This window comes from Antechinus flavipes, chromosome 1, assembly GCF_016432865.1.
Source record: "Antechinus flavipes isolate AdamAnt ecotype Samford, QLD, Australia chromosome 1, AdamAnt_v2, whole genome shotgun sequence".
Classification (NCBI taxonomy): domain Eukaryota; kingdom Metazoa; phylum Chordata; class Mammalia; order Dasyuromorphia; family Dasyuridae; genus Antechinus; species Antechinus flavipes.
Window position 1 is genome coordinate 278,068,999 of NC_067398.1, and position 26,552 is coordinate 278,095,550.

Below are 26,552 nucleotides of genomic sequence, written 5' to 3' on the forward strand. Positions count from 1 at the left end.
AAGAAACTGAGGCTAACAGAAATAAATGACTTGATAGTAAGTGGCTGGATTTGAACTCAGAAAGATGAGTCTTCTTGTCTACATGTATAGCATTCTATCTGCTGTACCACTTACTTGCCTTTGTTACAACCTTGATGTTCCTCAAATAAATCATTTCCTGGTAACTTAAAAAAAAGATAAAAATTTTTCAGGCAATATTTCTGTAGTTACCAAAAAAACCAACAAACAAAAAAAACACCAATCCTCCAAACAGACATAATGAAATCTAGATTGCTAAAGATAAATTTTTTTTTTTCTTGTTGCTATGTCTTTTTTTTTTTTTTTTTTTTTTTTTATTTAATAATTACTTTATATTGACAGAATCCATGCCAGGGTAATTTTTTTTACAACATTATCCCTTGCACTCGTTTCTGTTCCGATTTTTCCCCTCCCTCCCTCCACCCCCTCCCCTAGATGGCAGGCAGTCCTATATATGTTGGATATGTTGCAGTATTAAATTTTGTTTTTTAAAACAGTTGTGTACCCTTTGGACAGAATGTTTGACATAGTATCCAGAAAAAGTAATTTTGCTCAACACAGACCAAAACTTTTAGTAAATAATACAAAAGTCCAGCAGTGAGGAAAAACCACTTTTCTTGAGTCTATATAAATAAATTGGACATCAAGTAATAAAATTAGTGATAAATAAAAACAATTCCTTTCTTCTCTATCTGATTAATTTAAATGGACAATAAGCCAAAATTCAAATGTGGATCACAAGTTATAGAAAAACAGTAAATTGAAGAGACTTTCAAAACTCAGGGTCATGTGTTTGTAGTAACAATTCTAAAAAAATTTTGATCTTACCTTTTAAGTAATAATTAATTAGAATTATATAATTATAATTACTGATTATCTTAATGGGTGATAGAGTCACTCTATCATTTAACTTTTATCTGAGCAGAATCCTGATGTATTTTATGGCATATATTAAGTACATCTATAGTATGAGTCCCTTTTTAACCACAAAAAATTTCATAAATTCTGGTAAATTAGATTGGCAAAATGCTAGTTTGAATTTTGTAATGAGTTTTTATTTTATTCATAGTAGCATATTTTATTCATAGTGTACATTTGTAAAATAATAGTGTTTGGGAAATAATCAGCTTACAGAAAGAAGTTATGTTTGATTTATTATTATACTGAATCATGCTGCATATTTTGTTGTAAGATTCTCTAATTCAGAGAGGTACCAAATGTGCAGCTTGAAATACTCATGAGTGTGTCATGAACCAGATTATTATGTAATTGGGAAATAGTTAATAAAATAAAAATAGAATAAAACATTACCTTTTAAAACTAAGGTAGTTTGTGATGTGCAAGGATCCTTAGATATGAATTAGGGACATTGGTTTCTGTTTGAATTTGATGACACTGTTCTTGCAGTACATAAATAGTTTAATTTTATCTTTGTTTTACCAATGCCTCTTACAGAGGTGGGCACTTAATAAATATTTATTGAATTGAACTGGAACTGAAAGTACAGCAGAATAATACTAGTTGGTGCACATGATTCTATTTTATAAGGATTAATAGGAACATTACTTAGTAAAAGTATCGATCACATTCTCTAGTTTTATTATTTCTAAATAGCATTAAATTTTTCCTAAAAAATTTTTTTACCTTGAAAAACATGTAGTATATAGATGCAGATTTCTTATTTTACAAAAGAGACAAGGGGATTATATTTCCTATTTTTTGGGTAAGATAATTTCAGAAGTTATTTCTATGTAACTAAATATATATATATATGGGCCATTTTGCAGATCTTTTTAAAAAAACTTTTTATTTTCAAAATATATGTCTAGTTTTCAACATTCACCCCTTCAAAACTTTGTGTCCCAAATTTTGTCTCCCTCTCTTCCTCCCCTCTCCTTCCCTAGATAGCAGGTAATCCAATATATGTTGAACATGTACAGTTCCTTCCTCTGGTACATATTTCTACAATTACGCTTTTTGCATCTTTTTAATTTAGCTGCAAACATATGACTTCTCTTTGTTTTTCCACACATGAAGATTAATATAGGCTGTTAAGTTTATTAAGAAAAAAATCTATATTTTAAAAAGAACAAAATATAAATCAATATATTTAAAAAATGTATGACTTAGCATGGTTAGCATATTTTTTACATCACACGTCTTCACTGTTCTCAAACATATCTCTGTAACATTGGTAAATGGAAGAAAGGGATGGAAATATCAGCTAGTAAAATTTTGGTAGCTTGCCAAGGATAGAGATAGTAAAATGACTTTTTTCTACTTTCATATATTGGGGACCACAGACAAAATATTGGGGCTGTGGCCATAGGCTGAAAGAGATACTATAAGTTCATATATCTTTAATATTTAGGATTATTTTTGTTGATATACCTGTTTGTGTGCTAGGTTTTTACTAAGGCTTTTTTCCCCTCTTGATATCTTTGGTGTTGGTCTTTTTCTTTTATTTCCTGTCACATTCTAACTCCTCTTGTTATACATGTTTGTTTAATATTTCCATTTTTTTTGCAGTTTTTGATAAAGTCTTTAGGTCTCATTAACTGGCCAGTTTTTGTAAAGATGCCACATTGAGCTAAGAGGTCTGTAAATCCTTTTCTAATCTTTTTTTAAGTATTTGAGCTCTGTTACCCCCCATTTTTTTTTAAAGTTCTGCTCAAGACCTTAGCTAATGTTATGTTTATCTTTGTTACCTCTGTCCGTCTCTAAAAAGTGTATGTTAAGTTTGCATATTATTTTGAATTACAGTTTTACTATATATTTTCTCCTATTTGACTAAACTTTCTTTAATAAATTAGAAATTATTCTATAAATTGCATATTATTAATTATTGATTATCTATGGTACTTTTAAGCACAATCTAGTTAATTCTGCAATTAATCTTTTTTTTCCCTTATATTTACTGTAGCTTTACTGAAGTGATCTGAAGTGATTACTACCTCTGCTTTTTTTTAAGTTCAGCTGATGCATTGCCCCTCATTTTAACTCCTTATGAACTTTTGTGATTTTTTTGTTTTTTTGGTGGATATTATATTGTGGTATTCTGCTTTCTTATCCATTCTATTTTCTTCCATTTGTCATTCATATTCACATGTGTAATCACTCATTTTATATCACTCTCCATTTTACTTTCTTGTACTTTTTCTCTCTTTCGTTTTACTTGCCTCAGTTAAGGTGGTAGAAGGGAGTGAGTTTACCTGACACTTGTGATTCTTTAAAGGCAATAGATATTTTCCTCTCTTTTGTAGTTCTTCTCTTGCCTTTATCATGACTCTAATCCCAAGTTTTTATTCTTTCTTACATTCTTGTAAATTTTTTTTTTACATTCCTTACTTTAGCATTTGAGTTTGTTTTGTTATTTCTTAACTATCCTGACTTCCCTCTTTGACATCTCTAACTCCCTTCCCTGTTCTTGTTCCCGTCTACTTTCGAGTTTTATTTATTTCTCCATAGAAATCTCTGTGTTCAATTTTTCTTTATCTGATTTCCATTGAAGTGTGGTTCATGGGATTCCAGTTTCCTCTACCTCTTCTTCTATTATTACACACTTCTCATTTTATGTATCTTTGTTATGCAGTAGTTATTTCCCTCCCTTTTTTCCACCTTTATTCCCCACTCGAATCTTCTCTTTTCTATTTTGATATTCCTAAGACCACTAAAACAGAAAACATCCACTGACTCTTAGTCATTTTAATTTTTTTCTATGACCCTTAAAGATATTAAGTTATGAGAAAATGTTTAAGCATTATTCCCTTTTAATATGTACAGAATCCTTCTCCACATTATTCTCTATCAATTACATAAATGTGTATCTTTCTATTTTTTTCTTAAGAGCTTGTGTTTGCATTTAGCTCTTCTACATTGTGGAGGTCAGGGATATGGTGCCTCCACAATCTGAAAAATACACATAAAATTTTTTGGTTCTTCCTTTGTACCAGAGATGTTTGAATTTTTCCTCTTTTTCTTTTATGGAGTGTTTACAGTATCTTATTTTAAAATTTGGGTTAATTATTTGGTTGTAGGTTCTGTGTTGTCTGCCCAGCTTCTTATGTTGTCTGCAGCTTTTATAAAGCTCCCCTAAAATTCCCATTTAATTTCTTATGCTGATCTGATCAAATCGAAACCATGATGGCAAAAGTTACTAGGTGGAAGGGATAATTGTATTCATTTGTGGTAGATTGGGCCTGGAATTAGGAGGACATGAGTTCAAATATATCCTCAGACAAATTTTTTTTTTTTTTTTTTTTGTGACCTCAGGAAAGTCTGTTAATCTCTGCCCCAGTTTTCTCAACTATACAGTGGGAAGAATTATAGTATATCTCCCAAGATTGTTGAAGACCAATGTTTTGTATAGGTACTTAATAAATTTTCCTCCTTCCCTTTCTTCCCTGCCTTTTATAAACACTTTGTGACATTTTTTTTGGTAAACATTTATTTCTCACTTTTTTGAAAGCTTGTATTCTAAACTCTCCCTTTAGAATGGTAGCTTCAGAGTTATATGATCCTCCTTGTGACTCCTTGGTACTTGGACTTTTTCTTTCTGGCTGCTTGTAATTTTTTTCCTTTGTTCTGAAAACTCTGGATTTTGGCTGTGATGTTCCTGGGAGTTTTTGTTTGGATTTTTTCTCCTGGGATTGACTATTTTAACTTTGCAGTGTAGTCCTAAGAGTTTCAGGCAGTAAAACGAGGTATCCAGACTTTAAAAAAAAAAGTTTTTAAATTCTCTTTTCCAAACAATCTGATAATTCTTAGATTATTTTCCCTTGGCCTCTTTCCCAGGTCAGGTTTTGATAATATTTCTTAGATTTCACTTTTTATTTTTCTAATATTTTTGTTTTTTAATATTTCTTGTCATCTTTTTGAGTCATTTTCTGTTATGAGCCAGAATTTGAAACAAAATGATAACTCAATGGAATTGATAGAAACAATGCTTAAGTTAACACCTTTGAGAGTTCACACATTAGCTCACACATTAATTCACACCTTTGGGAGATTTCAGGGTTCAGTATGAGATATCCAAATTCATACCTCCCATAATCCCACTCTCAGAGGAGAAGTCAGCCTTTGAGTTTACACCTCTAAAAGAGCATAAAAACAGCTGAGCTCAGTCAGGAGAGTTCAGTTGAAAAGATTGAGAGGGGAGCATCAGTTAGAGATTGAGAAGCCAGGAGTCGGAGTTGAGCTGGAGGCAGAAGCTTGCAGAGAAGCTGCAAGAGCTCTTGGAACCAAGGAGGGAGATAGGCCACCAAGAAAATTAACCGGGTTATTTTGGAGGAAGCAATAAAAGATCTGAACTTTTAACACCTGATTGCATTTGGAGTGATTATTACTTGAAACTGAAACTAAGGCTGCCTCCAGAAAACCTCCCCAAGAAACCTGCTCACAGAGAACCCTCATATATTTTAGAAAAGAAGAGAACACCACAATTTTCTTCCTGGCTCACACTAGTTTACAGGCCATTCCATTTTTGAGTGAAGTTTTCTATAGTCTATTCTAAGGTATTTATTTTCCTTGCCATTCTTTCCTCTCTAGTTTTTCCATTCTGTATCTCTTGTTTCATTTCTTCCAGGTATTCCTGCAGTCCCTGTGGCCAGGATATTTTTTTCTCCGAGGCTTTACCTGGACTTCTTGTGGGGTCGGTATCCTCTCCGGGTTTTAGCCCTTGGGCGTCTCTCAAACCAAGGTATTTCCTCATATGATTGTTAAAATTTTCCTTGGTTTGCTCATCTTATCTACCCATTATGTAGGATGTGGGGATTGGGGTGAAGCTGTTCTTGAGTCACACTTTGGAACTTAATAGTGTAAATAATGTAGGTCCTGTGAGTAGCAGACCAGACTAGATTCTTCCTTCAAGGGATTCTGAGATTTTTCTGATATTGGGCTTTGTCTGAGTACTCTCTCTTGTTACAAGGTTCTAGGACCCTTCCATCCTGTAAATTCTGCCTGACATTCTTTCCTTGAAATACTGAGCTCAGGGGCTATTACAAATATCCCATTCTAAATCACCATTTCAGTTTTTTTGCTTTAGGCCACTAATGCCATGTTTAATTCTTTCTGGAACACCTTGATACTCATCTCTGCTTGGGCTGGGGTCAAGTTTTTTCTGCCTCACATGGAGTTATTGGTATTGTTAGGGACCTGTTCAGCATGTCTGAAATGATTTACTCTTTTGAGTTTATTTCGAAGATTCTATCCAGCACTGTTTTTTTCTTCAGGAATACTTGAAAGTCTTCTATTCTTGAAAGAATGATTTCTTACTCTGTAGGATCAAGTTTTATAGGTTAACTTTTTTTTGGTGTAAGCTTTTGTCTTTTGTCATTTGAAATGCTGTATTTCAAATGTTTTTCTTTCCTTTGTAGTAATAGTAACTGCCAAATACTGTGTTATCTTACCTTTGTACTTTGTTCTTTTGGACTTGAATTTCTTTCAGCATTCTTGTGGTATTGTTTTTCTTTTACCTAGAAGTTTTGGATTTTAGCTTTAACATTTCTAGGAATTTTCATCTTGAGACTTTCTGGAAATGACTGGTATTTTCTTTTTATTTTCACTTTGGTCTCTGCTTCTAATCACTTTGGGCTATTTCATTTTGATTACTTGAAACACAAACTTTCTGGAAAACACTTAGCCTTTTTAATTGTTTTAGTTTAGTTTAGCTAGGTTATTATTTCCAGATAATAATCTGATCCTTAAATTATTTTTACTTGATCTCTTTTCCAGTTCATTTGTGTATAGTAGATATCTTATATGCACTTCGATTTTTTTTATTTTAACTTTGTTCAATATTTCTTAATGTCTTCTGTTGCCATTGAACCTTCTGTTTCTGTTTTCAGACAATATGTGGGTAAGGTTTTGCACCTACATTTTGTACTAAGCTATTTTTCCATTTTTTTAAACTTAAAATGTCTAGTTGCATTTTTTAGATAATGCTTTATTATTTTGAATCGCACATCATATCCTTTGGCCAAAACATCCTTTTCTTGAGTCTCTTATTGTTTTAATTGTGGACTTAATTTAGTCTTTTGGTTTTACCTCTTGGGTTTTTCATAACCCCAATTTTTTTTTTTATTGTGGTTGTGTTTGATATTTTGTTATGTCTGTTTATAACTTCACCCTCAAGTTACTGTATTGGGACTTCATAGTAGTCCATTCTCTATTGCTTCTTGCCTTTTTGGTTGGAGAAAGAAGTCTTCATTTGGTTGTGATCCTTCTTTAGTGAAGAACTACTGCTGTAGTTCTGGAATTTGACTAGATCCAAGCCCTATCTTCTTTATACTCAGTGGTTTCTTTCTCCTTTCTTAGTGATCTAGTGGGTGTTGACTTGTCTCCTTTTAATATAGTTCCAACTTAAAGTTGATTCTGTTTATTATCACAAGCTCCAAGTGCATTAAGTGGTAATAGTGCAAGGTGTAAGTTTTGTGCAAGGTGTCTGGCATGTGAGCTTGCTTTGATCAAATTTTTTTTTCTAAAGAATTATTCTTAATCTTGTAGGATGTATTTTTGTTCTAACTCTTTATTGTTTGCTTTTTGGAATATTGTTCTAAGATTTTCTCTCCTGTATGATAGTGGCTGCCAGGTATTGTGTTTTCTTTTTTTAAAGCTTTTTATTTTCAAAATATATGCATGGATAGTTTTTCAACATTGACCCTTGCAAAATCTTGGGTTTCAAATTTTCCCTCCCTTTTCCCCCCTCCCCTAGATGGCAAGTAATCCAATAAGTGTGAAACATGTTAAAAATAGATATGTTATGTATTGATCAACTTGCCATCTGGGGGAGAGGATGGGGGAAAAGAGGGGAAAAGTTGGAACAAAAGGTTTTGCAGTTGTCAATGCTGAAAAATTACCCATGCATATATCTTGTAAATAAAAAGCTATAATAAAAAAATAAAAATGTCTTTATTATCAAATATATATATATGTTAAATCAAATATATGTGGTATTGTATTTTCTTAACTCTGATTCTTTTGTACTTGATCTCTTTTCTGTTTGCTTATAATATTTTTCCCTTTTACCCAGAAATTCTGAATTTTTTATGACCTTTCTGAGAGTTTTCTTTTAGAAGATTGGTAGATTCTTTGTTTTTTTACTTTGATCTCTAGTTCTAATACATCTGGGTAGTTTTTATTTATGATTTTTTTGAAATATGGTAGCTTTTTTTGTTTGTTATTGGTCCTTGCTATTGGTTATTGGAACTTTTTAGAAGTTCTATGATCCTTAAAATAAAAATAATAGTTAAAATTTATATAGCACTTAAAGGTTTGCAAAGCATGTCACTTCTATTATCTCATTTGATTTGATGCTCATATGTTGGTCAGAAGAAATACAAGAACACTGTCAATGTCTTTCTGAAGAGCTTTAGAATTGGTTATATGACATGGTTATATGAGATGCTGGCAAAAAAGACTTCTGATCTGAGTAGCCAGAATCGGAAATACTGTAACTTGAGTCTAAGATAGTGATGTCATATTGGTCCTTTTTAAGACCAACCAACCAACCAGTATATGAGACCAACCTGTATATGAGAAATACTGATTTGAAAATTTTAAAATAGATAACTTATGTTCTTGAGGAGCTCACAATATCATGGGAGAGACAGTATGTAAATAAGTATTTGCAAACAAGCTATGTATAGGATAAATTGGAAGTAATAAATGAAGAAGGCACTAGAATTGAGAAATTGGCAAGGAGGTATATTATAGAAGGACCTAAATCTAAACATTTAAGAATCTGTTATACTGCTGTATTTTAGAATTATTAATGGTTGTAAAAATTTTTTTCAGTGTCCTTGACACTTGTCCTAAGACAAATTACTTACTTTAAAAGAAAACAACTTAAATAATAAAGTAACACAAAGGCATAAAATAAATGAGTTCTATCCTGTGACATTGGGAGACCAAAACAGCAGTTTAAGAATTGCTGCAAAATAATAATAACTAAATATGAGGACAAGTATTATTTCAACCTATAATGCTAGATACTTAATTTTTAAATTAAAGCTTTTTATTTTCAAAACATATGGATGGATAATTTTCAACATTCAGCCTTACAAAACATTGTGTTCAAATTTTTTCCCTCCTTTCCCCTCACAACCTCTTCCTAGATGGCAAGTAATCCAATACATATTAAAAACGTGCAATTCTTCTATGCATATTTCTACACATAGCATGTTGCACAAGTAAAATCAGTTTCAAAAAGGAAAAAAATGATAAAGAAAACAAAAGGCAGGCAAACAACTAGTCTCATAGATGTCTCAGATGATATCATTTGTTTACCTTCTCGTTCTCAAGTCATCATTGGTGATAGGCTATAGACTGTTTATATTCCCTTGCTTTTCATTATTTTATTTTTAAAATAAACTTTTTCTGTTAACTAATATTTATTACATATCACTTTTGGGCCAAATAGTCTGCTAAACACTGGAGATACTCTTCCAAATAAAAGCCTCTGCATATCTTTCTATTCTGTTTGTCTACCTACCTACCTACCTACCTATCTGTCTATTAATTTATGGCGTTTTATGAAATGTATCATATCGATTGTCCCTTATCACTACAGAAAGATAGGATGAAGGCCCTTTTTTATTTCTTTGGAGCCAACCTTGTCTTTGTAATTTTACAACATTCAATTTCAGTTATTATCTTGTCCTTGTTGTATTTTCTATTTATGTTATAGGCATTGTGTATATTGTTTTACTTTGCTTCTGTTCATATATATATTTCCTTATACTTATGTATTAATGACATTCATTGTTTCTTTTCCCTTTTTAAAAATTTATTTTAGCAATCTTTTCTTTTTCATTTTTAAGTTCCAGATTCTTTCCCTTCTTCTTATCCCTCCCCTATCCACAAAGAAAGCAGACAATATATCAGTTATACCTTTGAAATAATGCAAGACATTTTCATATTAGCCATATTGCAAAACAAAGCAAAAAACAAAGGAAGAAAACAAGCAAATTGTACTTCAATTTGTACTCAATTTGTCATGGATAGAATTTTTTTCATAGTGAGTCCCTTTGAATTATCTTGTGTCATTGTATTGATCAGAGTTGCCAAATCTTGCAGTTTTGTTATCATTACCACTTTGATCTTATTGTGCATTGGATTTTTTCACTTAATTTGTATCAGTTTATATTGATCTTCCCAGGTTTTTCTGGAAGAATCTTGCTTGTAATTTCCCACACCACAGTAGTATATACCACAATCATTTGCTACAACTTATTTAGCCATTCCTCAATTGATGAGCATCTTCTGGATTTCCAACTCTTTACCATCACAAAAAAAACTTATATAAATATTTCTGTATAGATAGGTCCTTTCCCTTTTTCTTTGATTTCTTTGAGATACAGACCTAGTCTGGCATTATTAGATCAAAGAATATGTACTCCTTTCTAGAATAGTTGGGCCAGTTCACCTCTCTACCAGGAGTTCATTAATGTATCCAGTTTTCCTCATCCCTTCTGGCATTTGTCATTTCTGATGACAGAATAAGGTAAGATGGTACCTGAGTTGTTTTAATTTGCATTTCTCTAATCCATAGTGATGTAGAGCAATTTTTGATGTGACTACAGATAACTTTGATTTCTTCTGAAAATTGCTGAAAATTCATATCCCTAGACTCTATAGATTTTGAAATATAGCTCTTATTTTTATAGATTTAACTCAATTCCATAGAGACTGTATAGACATTTGAGAAATGAAATCTTTATCAGAGAAACTTTTTGTAAAATTTTTTGATATTCATTGTTCATGGTATATTTTAGCAAAATGTAGTTTTCATGGTTATCTGTTTTTGCTTTTGCTTTGAGATCATGATTGCTTTCCCTGCCTTGTTTTTTTTAACTATAGTTGAAGCATAATAAATTTTTCCACCAGTCCCTTTAACTGTGTATGTTTTTCTGTTTCACATTTGTCTCTAATGCATGTTATTGTTGAATTCTGTTTTCTAATGCATTATGCTGTCTGTTTCCATTTTATGGATTAGCATAACATTCACATTTAGAGTTTCGATTATGTATTTCCCTCCATCCAATTTTCTTCTGTTTATTATTTTTTCTTTTTGTTTTATCCCTTCTCAAAAGTTTCCTTTGCTTCTGACTATTGTCTCCCATAGTTTGTCCTCCTTTTTATCATATCTCTATTCCCTTTCCCTCCTATTTTCCTGTTGGGTAAGTTACAATCTCTACCCAACTGAATGTGTGTATAAATATATGCATGTATGTGTGTATGAATACACCCTACCCCTTCCAGTGTAGAAATTCTTTTTTGTATTCCTCTTTTTTATAAGAAAAATTTCCCCCTTCTACCTCTCCCTTTCTCCTTTAAGCGCAAACCTCTTCTTACCCCTACATTTTTTTGGACATCATTCCAACATAATGAACTCACACCTGTGCCCACTGTCTTCTGTTCTAACTGCCATAATAATAATAAAGTTCTTAGGAGTTACATATACCATCCTTCCAGGTAGAAATGTAAACACTTTAACTATTGCTTTTAGCTATGAAAGTTTAAAACCGAAGTAAATGTTTCATAAATTTAAGCTATTAAAGCTTAAAACTGCTCTGAGAATTTTGGGGCAGCCTATTTAGTGGCAACTAACGTGGTATAGTGAATGGAACCTTTGTATTAGGAATTAGGGAGATATTTGTTCATACTCTTTTTAGTCACACACTAGTTTCTAATTTATGAAATGAAGCTGTAAAACACTTACCTCACAGGGTTGCTCCAGGGATCAAGTAACATTACATTTGTAAAGTCATATAGTCTATAAAAATGCTAGTGGTTTCAATTAGCTTTAATTCCAGATTTTTTGGATTAGTTCGTAGCTTCTTCTATCGATGCATTTGTGTGCCTGTTTTTCCACACCTCCTGATCTTTGTTAGTATTCTTTTTTTTTTCATCTTTGCCAATTTGCAAGGCATAAGGAAAAATCTTAAAGTTGTTTTGATTTGGATTTCTCTTCTTATTCATATGGAACTTGGTCACAATTATGGTCACAATTAATGTCCATTTCTAATTTTAAGAATTATTTCTTCATGTCTTTTGGCTATCTTTTGGAGCATGACTTGTTTTAAATATTTCTTTTGGTTGTTTTTATGTCATCAATATCAGACTCTTCAGAAAAATTTTTCCTAGTTGTCTATGCTTACTCACCCTAGTTAAATTAATTTCCTTCATGCTGAACAAATATTTTAAATTGCATATTTCATCTTTTATGATATCTTTTAATTGGTTAAGAATTTATTCCCCAAGCCATATTTTATCTAGTACATCCCAATTCAATACCAAAACTACTTCAATAGAGAACTAGAAAGATCACCTGAGTCATGTTTAGGAAATCTAAGGGGGAAAAAACGGTGAAGAATTTTTCCAGACCAAGTAAATATAGGAAAATAAAGGTTTGCTGATAATGGCAATGTGTCCTTGCTAGGAGGGTGAAATGCAGAGTTTTTAAGCCAGGTGATGACTGAACTGCAACCTGCAGCTTGATATAAGAGCCACCTTTGAGATCCTTTAAGAGAAGAAATTAACTCCAGAGCATCTATTATCAAAGCCTCAAAGAAAACATAACTTAAATGCAAAGTCAAATAGGATTTGAAATGTAGCAAGACACTTTGGGTTTTATTTTAGTTAAAAATAATTTTGTAAAAGAAATAGTATTAGTAGAAAGAATTGGGGCTAAAATGAGAGCTTTGGAAGGGTAATTAATACTTTAGTACAAGAAGAGCAAAACTTTATTTGAGCAACAGATACCTTGAAAATTAGAATGAATCAAATAATAGTTAATGACTCCATTAGATATTTAACACTAAAACAAAAGATTAAAAAAGTAGAAGAAAATCTGAGATGTCATATATTAAAAAACAAATGATAGGGAGAAGAGGTCAAAGAAGGATAATTTAAAAATCATTCGACTACTTGAATGAAAAATGTAGGTATCATATCCCAAAAAATTATTAAAGAAAATTGCCCAGATCTTTTAAAACCCAAAGGGTAAAATAAAAATAGAAGGAATACAGTTACTTCCTGAAAGAAACCTCAAAATAAAAACTCCCAGAATCATCATTGACAAAATCCAAAACCTCCAGGATAAAGAAAGCATACTATAACTAGCCAGTTAGTAAAAGGACTCAAGTACCACAGAGCCTCAGTCTGGATCATGTAAGACTTAGCAACTACCATAAAGGAACTTGGAATATGATATTTCAAAAGGCAAAGACCACATACAGGATTGGGAATGTCATGTTTGGGAGAAGACATGTAGACCCGTTTGGTTGGAATATAGAAAGTATAACTATGAATAATGTGAAAAGATAAGTTAGACCTAGAGTTTAAAGAGCTTTAAATGCCAGAGGAATTTTTTTTTTAAATCTTGAAGATTACAAGGATTTACTGTAGATTTTTGAATAGGGGAATGACATTGGCTATATAATGTCAGTCAATATATGTATGTAATTTTTCATGAAATTTCAGAGTTGAATATATCTTGAAGATAAGGTTACAAAATTTCCTTTCTGAAGTTCTTATTGATGTGATCAAAGGAATTTATAAATAGCATTAAAAGGCAAATAAATTTTCTGTTTCCAGCAGATATTTATTATTTCATCCACAATAGCCATTTTTATATTCCAACAGCTGAAATAATATTATAAAGATTGCTTAATACAAAGATTTATACATTTATCTTGTTATTTTAAAATTATTTCTTATATTTAATACATAAATTGTTAACATTTAAAAAGTATACAAAGATTTCATGAAGAACTTAATTAAAACTGAGACTGACTAACTTTTCAGATTTAACCTTTATGTAATTATAAAATTTACATCTTAATTAAGTAGTTACTGTAAAGATAATGATTTTAAGTAATTTTATTTTAGTATTTCTTGTTCACTTCAGATATTCTTAAGGAAAAGTGCCTTTTTCATTTCTCAGCCACAAGATGGGGTAGTAGTCTTACTTTTTGAAAGAATGGTGAGTTTCATTAACAGTCCAATCAAACCCAACCTATTATGATAAAATAAAATGTGTTATAAAAAGATCACCTCTGGGACTAAAATAAATTGTTTTTGACAGCAGGTGGTCTTTACGGTGAGTTTCATTTTTATTTGAAGCATTTGATATGGACTAGCTTCAAGGGACAGCTACAGACAGGCAGGTTTTATCATATCATTTATTTTATTAAAGTATTTCCTTTATATATTTAGATTTGTGTGTGTTTGGGGGAGAGGTAGTTGTATATACAACTCTGAAAAAAGAACCATAACCATAGTTAAAGCCATAAGAGGAATTAAAAATAAATTGCCTTTGCCAGTAGATGTTTATAATTTTTGAGTGAAATATTGTTACACTCAAGACACCCAAACCTAAATATTACAAAGGTTACAGCAACACATAGGTGTTTTCCATAAGAACTTTAGTTGGATTAGTTTGTTGTCTGCTGGTTTTTGAGGACTATTAATGAATATTCTGTAAAGATAGCCATAATTTCATTTTTCTTCTGGGCAAAGGTAAAAACTTGGAAGCTGTTAGGGAAAAAAAAGTAAAATTTTAAATATGCAACTGATAGCTTACATTTCATGATTTACATTAAACTAAATAACTTAGAACTCTATATTTGGATATGTATGCATGTATGTTGAGGGGGCGAGAGGGGAGAGAGTTGAATGAGAGAGCTTGATGCAAAATAATACAAATATTAGTCTGCCTGCTGTCACTAGGAATATGAAGTACTTGTTAAAGAAAAAGTTCAAGTCTTTCTCCCCTTTCATGACCTGGAAGCTTAGGCTCTATTGCTGTTGCTTAGCTGAATGAGTCAGTCTCTTGATTTAGAAACTTTGTTGTGGCAGTAATATCTGAGATGGCACATGAAAGATTCTTTTAAAGATAGTTCTTTTAAAAGAAGTTATCACTTTTCTTACCTGAATAGCTATAGTTTCTCTTTATACCTTTGTGGTACTTCATCAAAGGGGTGGTTAAAAAAATCAATGCTAAAGTAATATGAGAACTTCTAGAAAATGAGAAGCAATCCTTCAAAATAGTTTGTAGCCCTGTTATAAAGAACATAGTGAATTGGAATACTATTACTGACCCAGTTTATTATGTAGCAAAGTGTTTTCTTTTTTGTTTGATCTGTTCTGACTCCTGCAAACTGCCTATAGTTAACTTTGATTTTGTATTAACGTAAGATATATATCACAGAAATTTTCAGTTATAAAATAATTGAAATAAGAATGTGGGTAGATATAAAAATAATTCTATTGCCAAAATGTTCATTAAATTCAATCCGTGAACTTCAGTGATTGTTTTATGGTTTTCTGGAAGCAGTGCCCCTTCCTCATCATGTCTATGCTCTGTTATCATTAAGAGAAAGCCTAACCCTACGTTCTTATTTTTTTATCTGATTTGGCAAGAAATTTTGCAACCTGAGCAGTGAGTCATTTCATATCTCCTGCTATTTTTGTATTGTGTTTAAGAATCTTTAGTGCAATAAATTTTACCCACAGTAGTCGAGAGAAACAATTGAACCTTCTTAAGTATCTAACAGTACCAGATAATGACTTAAGTAATAATAAGGGTAATATGGTTCAATATTTTATTGCCTCTTCTCTTCCCTTCTACCCCCTCAGGATAATAGTAAGTGAATGCAATCAAACTATAAAGTTTTTTTTGTAATATTTTCTGATATTAATATTAAAAACTGAGTTTTTTTTCCTTTTAATTCCTCAGACAAGACAACAGTGTAGATTCTACCTCTTCCCTGAGGGAGAACAAGCAGCCTGAAGGTTTAGAATTAAAACAAGGTATGTATCAAATACTTCTTGCTCATATGTCACCATTTATTGACAAGCCTCAAAATATTTTTATCAACAGTCAAATTTTATAATGTCTTAATAGAACTTAATACCCATTTCAAAGCTATAGAAATATAGTTCCAATTTTTTTTTTCTGTCCCAAGTTAAATAAGAGTAAATAACACAATCAAGAATAAATCTTGCAATTGATGACAAGTTTTAACTTCTGGTTTCTGATCCTATGATAATGTAGCACTATTCCAATAAAAGAATATTATTTTGAACACATATTGGTTATAGTGATCTATGTCAGCAGCTCCCCTGAAACAAATGCTTCCTGTAAGATTTTGATAATTCGGTAATTAGATCAGCTGTAAATTTTATTTTTATTTTATTAATTTTATTTATTTATTTAAATATTATATTTATTTTATAGAGGAAAAAAATAACATTTCTTGTTGATGTACATGGTCATTATCATTTTGTTCTTATTTTCATGTATGAAAATGTTGGTATTCCATGGCAATACCAACTGACATAGACAAATTTTTTCCCTCTTAATTTAGTCTTAACTAGGACAAATTTTTCAAAATCCTCTTTATGTCTTTCATATATTCAGTAGAAAACAAAGAATCTAAAATAAATTGGTGATACTGATTTTCATGCTTCTGGCATTTTTCCAGTTTTCTAGCAAAATGATTTTAGAGTGGTAAAATTATTCCAGCCAGAGGGGTATATTAACTATTATTAAGCAACTTGACTTTGATAGTTTAGAATTGTTCTTCCAAAACTTCTGAGTTACAGAACTTATTTGATGACCCGTCCAGCAGGTCATCAAAGTGTGGGTCCTGAGGCGGACATTTATCTGTAAGGCTATTTGCCTGAAAAGGGATGGGGTTAGAAATGAGGAGGGAGACGAGCTGAGGTGGAGCAAAGTCTCTCTTTATTGAATGAAGAGGGTCTAGTTTTATATGATTTCTGGGTGGGGGGTTGCAATGTAAAAAATGTCAGACCATAGGTGTGGCTGACATCCTGGGGCATACTCGTTATCTAGTTCCTGGGCGGGTAGGGCCAATTTCCTGGGACACACATAATCTTGTCTCAGGAATTTAATCACATTAGCTCTTTGTTTCCAAGGACATGGTTTTTGGCATGACCTCCTTTCTTTATTTATATATGGGTGGGAGGCCTGTCTTAGGCTATGTGGCCGGTGTCCATATTCAGTACCCAAATAATCCGACCTTAAAGGCCAGAAAAAGGGCAGGACCCCTGTCTTAGGCTATGTGGGCGGCATCCGTCCCAGCACCCCAGCATCAAACTTCCGGGGTGTGCTTCTGGAGAACGGGCCCACAATAATCCTGTCATCGGGTGTTCCTGCAGCCAGAGGGTATGATGTTCCTGAAATATGGGGCCACAATAATCCCGTCATTGGCTCACCCACAGCCGGCACAGGGGGACTTCAACCGAGTCCACCATCTGCGATACCAGGGGTCATTCATAACCATGATAGAAAATTGTAAAGCTGCACCAGGGTCGTTGATGTTGAGGTTTTCATAAGAATCTGCCTTAAGAAGGCATTGATAGTAGATTTGAACTTTCTTCTGAACAGTTGCATCAACCTGAGACTTAACAAAGGCGGTTAGTCGGGAAAAGGCCCAAGGGCCGAAAGATATTAAAAGAAGGATACTAACCAGGGGTCCCAAGAGGCTTGGGAGTAAGGTAGTGAGCAAGGAGGAAGAGGAGAACCAATTTTTATACCAAGACTCCTGTTGTTCTCGCTCTTTCTTACGTTTTTCTAGACTGTCCTTTACTTTCTGAATGCTATTTTCCACTAGGCCAAGTTTGTTTACAAAGAAACAACATTCCTCTTTTAATGCAGCACAAAGGCCTCCTTGTTGTAAGAACAACAGGTCTAATCCCCTTCTGTTTTGTAGAACTACTTCTGCTAAGGAGGCGACCGAGTCTTTGAGATGTTTTAGACCTGTCTGAAGCTCTCGGAGATCTCTATCTATAGCAGCACTAAGTTGAGAATATTGCTGATTAGAGGTGACTAGGGAGGCTATCCCGGTACCGGCCCCCGCCAACCCAACTATAACAGCAAGTGAAATGGCGGTCAGGGGTTCCCTTTTGGACCTGGCATGGGGGGAGGTGCCCGTGTTCCAAAAAGACAGAAGGTCCTCAGGCGGGCGAATGGTAATGTGAGGGAGGAGCGTGACGAGAACACAAAAGTCATGGGAGGAGATGAATGTTTGAGAAGGGACAAAGGTGGTGAGCCCAGAGGAACAGGCGAAGTAAGACCCATTTGGGGCAGCCACATATATGCAAGAGGAGTTGATTTCTATTGTTGTATCACAAATAGGCTCAAGGGCAAGAGGGAGGGGTTGTCGCGGAGTTGTTATACAAAGCCCGAGGCCAGTAATTTTACTCAGGATAAGTCCTTTTGTTGAGCCTGTGTTCCATCGGAGACTAGAGGGGCTGTTGGTAAATGTCAGGTCTCCTCGGCGGGCTATGCCCTCATAGAAGGGTGGCATGGCTGAGTAACAGATACAGCATTCCTTATCTCGGGTGTAATTAAGATTGTGGAGAGCATGTGCTGAGGCGTACACAAGAGAAAGTAATAACTGAGAAGAGGACGAGGGACTAGCAGGTAAGGTAGGTCTGGGAATAGTAGAGGCAGGAGGTAATTTAGAGGATACAGGGACCCTAGAACGGGGAGTTCTGGGGAGGGGGGGGTAGATTTCTTTTTTTGAGCACGGGGTTGGGGCCTATGGTTGCTGTTGGGTATTGGCTAGGAGCTTCCTTCCTAAGTTTTATAGTGAAGGTTAGGCCATCATCATACCGTTCTTTGTACAGTCTTAGGCCCCATGAGACACCCCGAGTCCATTCTCTATGTTTTTTGCCTGAGTCAGTGAATTGGATACACAGGGGGTGACACCATCCTGCACATTCTGGCAAGTTTGCCCATCCTGCACTTCCCGGTTTGTGGTGCGTATAGTTAGCATTTACAGTAATAAAATCCCACGAGGAAGAGGGACTCCAATAAGTATCTCCTGTTGTTTCACACCCCCAACTACGGCAGTAATAATCAGATAAGCCACCACATTTTGGATTCCAAGAACGGTCTCTATGAAAACCGGGGCAGACATAGAAGGTGATCGTTCTCAACATGCTTCTCCTGCTATGCGTACCACAGCCTCCCCATGGGTGAAGACCAAGTCTCCCCGGAGGGGAGGGAGAGGAGGGGGCCTTATGTTGGTCATAATATCCTTCTAAGTCCCAATTGGCCGGAGCCCCCAGGACTAGTTTACAAAGGTCTGGATATAATATGGGCCACCAGACCTCGTGTGTGAGTTTAGACGTACTCCAAATAACATCACCTGCGCCATTACTGACTGTCCAAGTATAGTTCATGATGATATATTATGCCGTGGCAATTCGAACTACGTCCCAGGCCAGGAGGGGGATCAGCAGGGCGCAAACCGGAGTCATCTGAAAAAGAGCAGAGGAGAAACATAACCTCAGGGGGGGGTCCCTGGGTGAATTAAAGGGTTTTATTAGGCGTTCTGGGAGCCATCTAGCATTTTGAGCTTGGGAGTCATAAACACAGACAGGTCCTTTCCCCCATATAAGGACAGGGTCTGGACCATGCCATTGATTAGTGATAGGGTCTCTCCATTTCGCCTGTGCATATGTGTCAGCGGTGGAGGGATGTCAAAGGCGGTCTGCTGCAGACTTCCCCTCCGAGTCAAGGGTGAGGAAATTCAGGATGAAAAGGGCATGGTTCAACAATGTCTTGGAATTGCCAGAGCGGGTATAAAGCATCTGTGTACCAGATTGTAATTTAGAAATCGTTCTTTTTAGAGTTTGGTGGGCCCTTTCGACAATTCCCTGCCCCTGAGGATTGTAGGGGATACCTGTAAGGTGTTTAATGCCTAGGTGGGCACAGAATCGTTTAAAGGAAGTGCTGATATATCCCGGGCCATTATCAGTTTTAATAACTTTGGGCCTTGGGATGACAGCGAAAGCCGATATAAGGTGGCAGATGACATTTTTAGAGGACTCTCCCGTCTGTAGGGAGGCGAAGATGAACCCGCTAAATGTGTCGATAGAGACATGGATGTACTTGAGATTACCAAAGGGAGAAAAATGAGTCACATCCATTTGCCACAATTCTCTGGGGATGAGACCACGGGGGTTGACTCCCAGATGGGGTTCTGGTAGGTGCACCAAGCAGCCAGGGCATTGCTTAACAATCTGTCTCGCTTGTTCTCTAGTTATGCCATATTGTAGGCGGAGAGTCTGTGCATTGAGATGGTGTAACTTGGCCTTAATGGCCGCAGCCACAGGAGGCACAGGGGTTATGGCTGCTGCGATAGTGGCATCCCTAGTCGCTTGATCAACAGCATCATTACCTTCAGCGAGAGGGCCCGGAAGATCAGAATGAGCCCTGATATGACCGATAAAAAAGGGTTCTGTTCGATCAAGGATGAGCATTTGGATTTGTGAAAATAAAGGAGAGGCGTTGGTGGAGGGCTTGATATAAGGGACAGTTTCAAGTAAAGGGATAGAGTTGGCAATATAGGCACTATCAGTGTAAATATTTAGGGGACCCGTAAATCTTTCAAAAGCCCAAATGACCGCAGAGAGCTCTACCATTTGGGCTGAGGCATAGGGGGTTTGAAAGGATGTAAGTTTTCCATCTGCTTTAACCGCTGCTTTACCTGTGGAGGACCCATCAGTGAATATAAGGTGAGCATTCTTGAGTGGAGAAGTTTTAGTAATGTGGGGGAAAACCATGGGAGTGTGTTTGAGAAATTGAATAAGCTTGTCTGAAGGGAAGTGATTGGAGATAGTTCCCATGAAGGAAACGGAAGCCGTTGCCCAGTCATCACTATTTTGTTGAAGCCATTGTATTTGTGTTGTTGTATATGGGCAGGCGATATGATCGGGCTCTTTCCTGAAAATCTTTATGGAGAGGATTCGTCCTTCTTTCATGAGGTCTGCAGTTAATTGGAGATAGGTGGGGAGAATTTTGTTGGGTGTAGCAGGGCCATGGACCCAGTATAGAGGCCATTTTTGCCATAACAAGCCCGTGGGGGAAAGAGTGGTGGGAAATAAAAGGAGCCAGAGTGGGTCTTGTGGGTTGAAATAGCCAATTTTCTGATTGTCAATAGCCTTTTCTACCTTTTTTAGCGCGATTTTCCCTTCTTGTGTCAGATGTCTGAATGATGTAGGGTCAGAATCGCCTTTTAAAATGTCAAATAGGGGTTTTAGGTCTCCTGTGGTGAGTTTCAGGTAGGGTCGTAACCAGTTTATATCCCCCAACAATTTTTGGAAATCATTGAGTGTGCAAAGATTGTCAGTATGAATCTGAGCTTTTTGGGTGGTGACTCCGTTAGACTGTAGTTCAAAACCAAGAAAAAAAATGAGGGGAGGTCAATTGAACTTTTTCAGGAGAAATATGGAGGCCCCTGGCTCCTAGGGCTGAAATTAAGTTCTGAGAAATAATGGACAACTCCTGCTCCGAGGGGCCAGCAAGGAGAATGTCATCCATGTAATGGATTATATACAAGTGAGGGTAACAGCCGGAAAGGGTCAATGGTTTGAGCCACATGCTTTTGACAAAGGGTGGGGCTGTTGGTCATGCCCTGGGGAAGGACTTTCCATTGGAACCGCGGGGAAGGTCCTATGCAATTAGTGATAGGGATAGTGAAGGCAAAGCGTTTAGAATCCTCAGGGTGCAAAGGTATGGAAAAGAAACAATCTTTGAGGTCAATAACAATTTTATGGAAACCGGCAGGAATAGCTATGGGGGCGGGTAGCCCTGGTTGCAGGGGGCCCATAGGGATCATGGTTTTATTGACGGCCCTTAAGTCGTGGAGAAGCCTCCAGGTACCTGACCTCTTTTTAATAACAAAAATGGGTGTATTTCATGGGGAGGTGGAGGGTACAATGTGTCCCGCAGTAAGTTGTTCTTGAACTAGTTTTAAAGCAGCCTCAAGTTTTTCTTTAGGGAGAGGCCACTGGTCAACCCAGACGGGGCTGTCAGATTTCCACGAGATTTTGTCTGCCTGGAGGGCAGGGGGACCAGTGGCCCTTATGAAAAATGGTGCGGGAAGCCGAGGCTAGCTCGCCTAAGTTTGGGTTGTAAATGTAATGGCTGGGTGTTGCCTTGATTATATTTACCCAACCCTTGTTGAGGGAGAAAGCCTTGGGCAAGCATTTGCTTAGTGACGACAGAGTTAGGGCTGCACATGATAACCCCCATTTGTGAGAGTATATCTCTCCCCCAGAGATTAATTGGGAGGTTAGGGACTACAAAGGGACGAACCATTCCTTTATTGCCCTCTATATCTTCCCAGTGCAATAGCTGGGAAGACTGCATAACATTGGAGGTTTGGCCTATGCCTTGCAGATGAGTAAGCGACGGCTGCAAAGGCCAGGCTGAGGGCCAGTGGGTGGTGGATATAACGGTTGAGTCGGCCCCTGAATCTAAAAGGCCTGAAAAAGAACATCCCTGAATCTTAAGCGTCAGTGTGGGGCGCTCTTGAGATAGGGCTTGCGCCCAGTAAGTATCTGAGGATCCAGGGGTAGACCTTCCTCTTTGGTCAGATAGTGCGGGAAAAGTGGTGTCAAGAGGGAGGGGCAAGGCTTGGGCTAAGCTCTGATTGGGTTGAATATCAATGGTGCTATTATTGGCAGCTGAAGCAATGATCTTAATTTTTCCTTCATAATCATTGTCGACCAGTGTGGGGTGTATGATTATCCCCTGAAGGGTGGAGGAGGCGCGGCCAATGATAAGAAAAAAGGAGTTAGGGGGTGGGAGGCCATAGATGCCCGTGGGGATGGGCTGAGGACCCTCCTCAGGTTTTAATATTGTGTGGGCGGTGGCACACAGGTCCACCCCTGCGCTCCCTGCAGTTGCCCGGTATAGTTGTGGGAGGGCAGGTTGGTCCCAGTGGCTGGCTGTGCAGATCCTTGAGGGGTCCGGGGTTGACCCCGCTTGCCGTTTCCCGAAGGAGGGGGAATAGGATTCCCGGCCACATCATGTGTGGATCGGCAAGTATTGCCCCAATGAAAGCCTTTCTTGCACTTGGGGCAAAGGGTGGTAGGGGCCGTGTGATGGGCAGGATTAGCGGCGAGGTTTGTTGGACATTGTTTAGCAAAGTGTCCTTCCATGCCACATTTGAAGCATGTTCTAGGAGCCCCGTTTTGAAACGTGGCGCCCATAGCCAAATGAATTGCCTGAGACATTTTCGTGGAGGCAGGGTCAATATCTCTACAGAGCTTAATCATATCATTTAAGGTTTTTTCCCTCCACTGACCGCGGAGTACGGCTCGGCAGGGTGCATTAGCATTCTCATAGGCTAATCTCTTAACAATCTGATCATTGGCTGCTTCCGCTCCCAATGTCCGTTCAGCAGTTTCAAGTAATCTACTAACAAATTCAGAAAAGTCTTCTTGGTTTCCCTGCAAGACTTTATTTAGGGGCGCGAAGGGTGGACCCTGTTGTAGGGAGGGCCCTTCAAGCACCGGTAGTGGCAGCAGCCGTTTGTGCCAGAAGTCCTAAGGGCAGGTGCCGTTGTTTAAGTTCGGCAGCATATTTGCCTTGGCCCGCTATCTTATCAAATGTCCACGACCTTGTGGAAGCGGTTTTGAGGTTATTTTTTTGAGCCGTTTCGCATTTTTCAAAAAAGTCGGCTTTCCAGGAGAGGAACTGTCCTCTAGATAGGGCTGCCTGAACCACTCTTATCTATTCCCCGGGTAATAAATACCCTCCTTGTCCGATTGCTTCAAGAGCAGACAAGGTGAAAGGGGCATTAGGGCCATAAGCTTTCACTGCTGAATGTAGATCTTTTATGCTCTTGAACTTTGTGTTTTTAAATTTACCACCCTCCCGTACGTCAATTTCAGCTTCACTATCATGATCACTACCTTCTGTTACTCCTTCTTCCCCTGAGGCTTCCGCCTCCCCTTCCTCCTCCCCTTCCTCCTCTGTCTCCTTTGATGTCATTAAAGTTTTCTGGCTTCTTAACACAGGGAAGGCAAGCTGTGCAGGGGCGGGGTTTTTAATTTTTGTGAGTGAGGGGGCGTTTCTCTTATTCTTCAAGGGTCTCACTGCTTTGGGTAATTGTCTCTGATACCCTGACACAGGGAGGGAGAGAGTTCTTTGTAAAGATTGTTGTAATGCCGAGAGTTCGTTCGTCATTTGTAAATATTGAGTTTGTAAGTCTAGAACTTCTCGGAGGTTTTTTACTTTTTCAGTTAAGTCTTGCTTAGCTGTAGTGAGGTCAATGCCTGGGGCAACAGGGGGATTAAGTATCTGGGCGGTAAGAAAGGGCAAGCTGTGAGGAGATGGAATATACCCTGCGGCCTCACTTTCTAATTCAGCAACGTCTGAGGCGCTAAGGGCATCCTGAGTTTCACTTTCTTTTTTCACAGGGAGTTTAGGTTCGGAGGCGGGGAATACAGGGTATGTGAGATTGCTTTCTACGGGGGGAGTCCCTTCTTTGGGAAGTGGGGGGTAGATAGACTTGATGGAAGGGATCTCAATGATCCCTGATGGGGACTGGACTGAAGGGATCTCAATGATCCCTGACGGGGAATTTTTACTCCTCTTTCTAGTTCCCATGAATGCGGCAGATGCTTACTCACCTTTCAGTTGCGGGGCTCTCCGTGGAGCGGTCAGTTGTGGGGCTCTCTGTGGAGTGGTCAGTTGCGGGGCTCTCTGTGGAGCAATCTCGTAGCGGGTCCGGACGAAATTCTTCTTAATCTGCCGGGCAAATGTCCAGCCTCGGGGCCCCACGTTTGGGCGCCAAATGACCCGTCCAGCAGGTCATCAAAGTGTGGGTCCTGAGGCGGACATTTGTCTGTAAGGCTAAGCCTGAAAAGGGATGGGGTTAGAAATGAGGAGGGAGAAGAGCTGAGGTGGAGCAAAGTCTCTCTTTATTGAATGAAGAGGGTCTAGTTTTATATGATTTCTGGGTGGGGGGTTGCAATGTAAAGAATGTCAGACCATAGGTGTGGCTGACATCCTGGGGCATACTCGTTATCTAGTTCCTGGGCGGGTAGGGCCAATTTCCTGGGACACATATAATCTTGTCTCAGGAATTTAATCACATTAGCTCTTTGTTTCCAAGGACATGGTTTCTGACAATTTGACACAAAGAGTTGGACAATAGGCCATCTTTTCAAGAAACACTATACCTTTTTCATCATTAATTCTGAGTAACAAATGAAAATTAAAATTGTATAATTGATTTTGTCCACTTATTTTGTATATAGAGATATTGCTATACATTTTGTGTATTACAAAATTGTTAAACCATAGCTGTTTTCAGTAATTTCAAGAATAATAATAATTTATAATGTAAACTTTTGTGTTGGTATTGCACACTTTTCTTATGAACAGAAAACAGTAAGTATGACTGATTAGAAAAGTGAGAACAAGGAATAACATTGAAAATGGCATTGAAAGTGAAGAACTAGAATATACTGGGCTGGAACAATTTCTAAGTATATCCAGTTAAATCAAGTAAATATGGATTAGTTGCTTGCTGTGTATTAACTTCTTTTAGGTTCTGGGCATTTGATTCAAAGGCGAAGCCAGAACACTCAATGTTCCAAAGAGCTTATGTATTGCTGGGAGAATAGATATGTGTAATTGATATAAATTAGAAATTGATGGGAACAAAGGGAAAATTAGACAAAGTTTTTTAGAAAATTTGAAAAGGAAAAGAACATTGAAGACAGGGATGTCAAGGAAAGCTTCAAGCCCTTTCCACAGCTGTTATATTTAAAACAGGAAAGCAGATTAGAAGCATAAAACCTTACATGTTGCTGTGGGCTTGCTGATAGTTGACGAATGAGGGAAATGGATGATCTAAACAGAGATCTGGAGCTGTTTAGAGTGGAGACAAATAGCCCTACACATCACTGATCCTTGGGTGTATCACTATCTTACTCTTGGTCCATTCTTGTGGTTTCATCTGTTTAAGGAATGTTAAGTATGCAACTTTTCTCTTTGTTTGTGGATCACCAACCTGTTTATAATTTTTGTTCTTAACGAGTTGCAAGAGGGTGACTTGCTCGTGATCACATGCTAGTATTTGTCAGAAGTAGGACATAAATCCAGGCCTCTTTTTCCTATTGTTTTATTTTATTTCTATCCTAAATTTATTATTTATTTATTTTTGGCATTCATTCAAACAAAATTTTTTTAATTCCAAATTTTCTCCTCCCTTCCCTTATTTATTGTAAAGATAGGAAATGTGATGTCAGTTATGCATGTAAAATCATGCAAACATTTCCATATTAACTGTGTAGCAAGGAAAATGAAAAAATTATGTTTCAGTCTACATTCAGATTATCAGTTCTTTCTCTAGGGGTAGATAATTTTTCATCATAAGTCCTCAGAATTGTCTTCAATCATTGTATAGATCTGAATAACTAAATCATTCCCTGTTGATCATCATAAGATATCATAAGCTCTTGCCACCCAAAAAGATCTTCTATAAAAATTTTTGAACATAAAAAGCTCTTTTTTCTTTTTCTTTGATGATTTTGAGATATAGACCTAGTAGTGGTATTGTTGGGTATATCCAAAGGAATACAGTTTTAAAGCTCTTTGGGCATAGGTTCCAAATTGCTTTCCATAATGGTTGGATCATTTAGAACTCTACCAACAGTGCCTAAGTAGCACAGTTTTTCCACATCCTTTCCAACATTTG

General features: G+C 36.7%; 1 protein-coding gene across 3 annotated transcripts in view; it reads left to right on the plus strand.

The window, feature by feature from the left end:
* Positions 1-26,552, plus strand: part of CAAP1 (caspase activity and apoptosis inhibitor 1) — a 73,690-nt gene that overhangs the window by 17,159 nt on the left and 29,979 nt on the right. For 2 of the 3 annotated variants that reach the window (XM_051961571.1, XM_051961587.1), the window contains 2 exons: positions 5,603-5,716; positions 15,758-15,831. In XM_051961571.1, coding sequence (XP_051817531.1) covers positions 5,603-5,716; positions 15,758-15,831 — 188 coding nt within the window. The remainder of the gene's footprint in view (positions 1-5,602; positions 5,717-15,757; positions 15,832-26,552) is intronic. The other variant, XM_051961580.1, reaches the window with a different exon arrangement.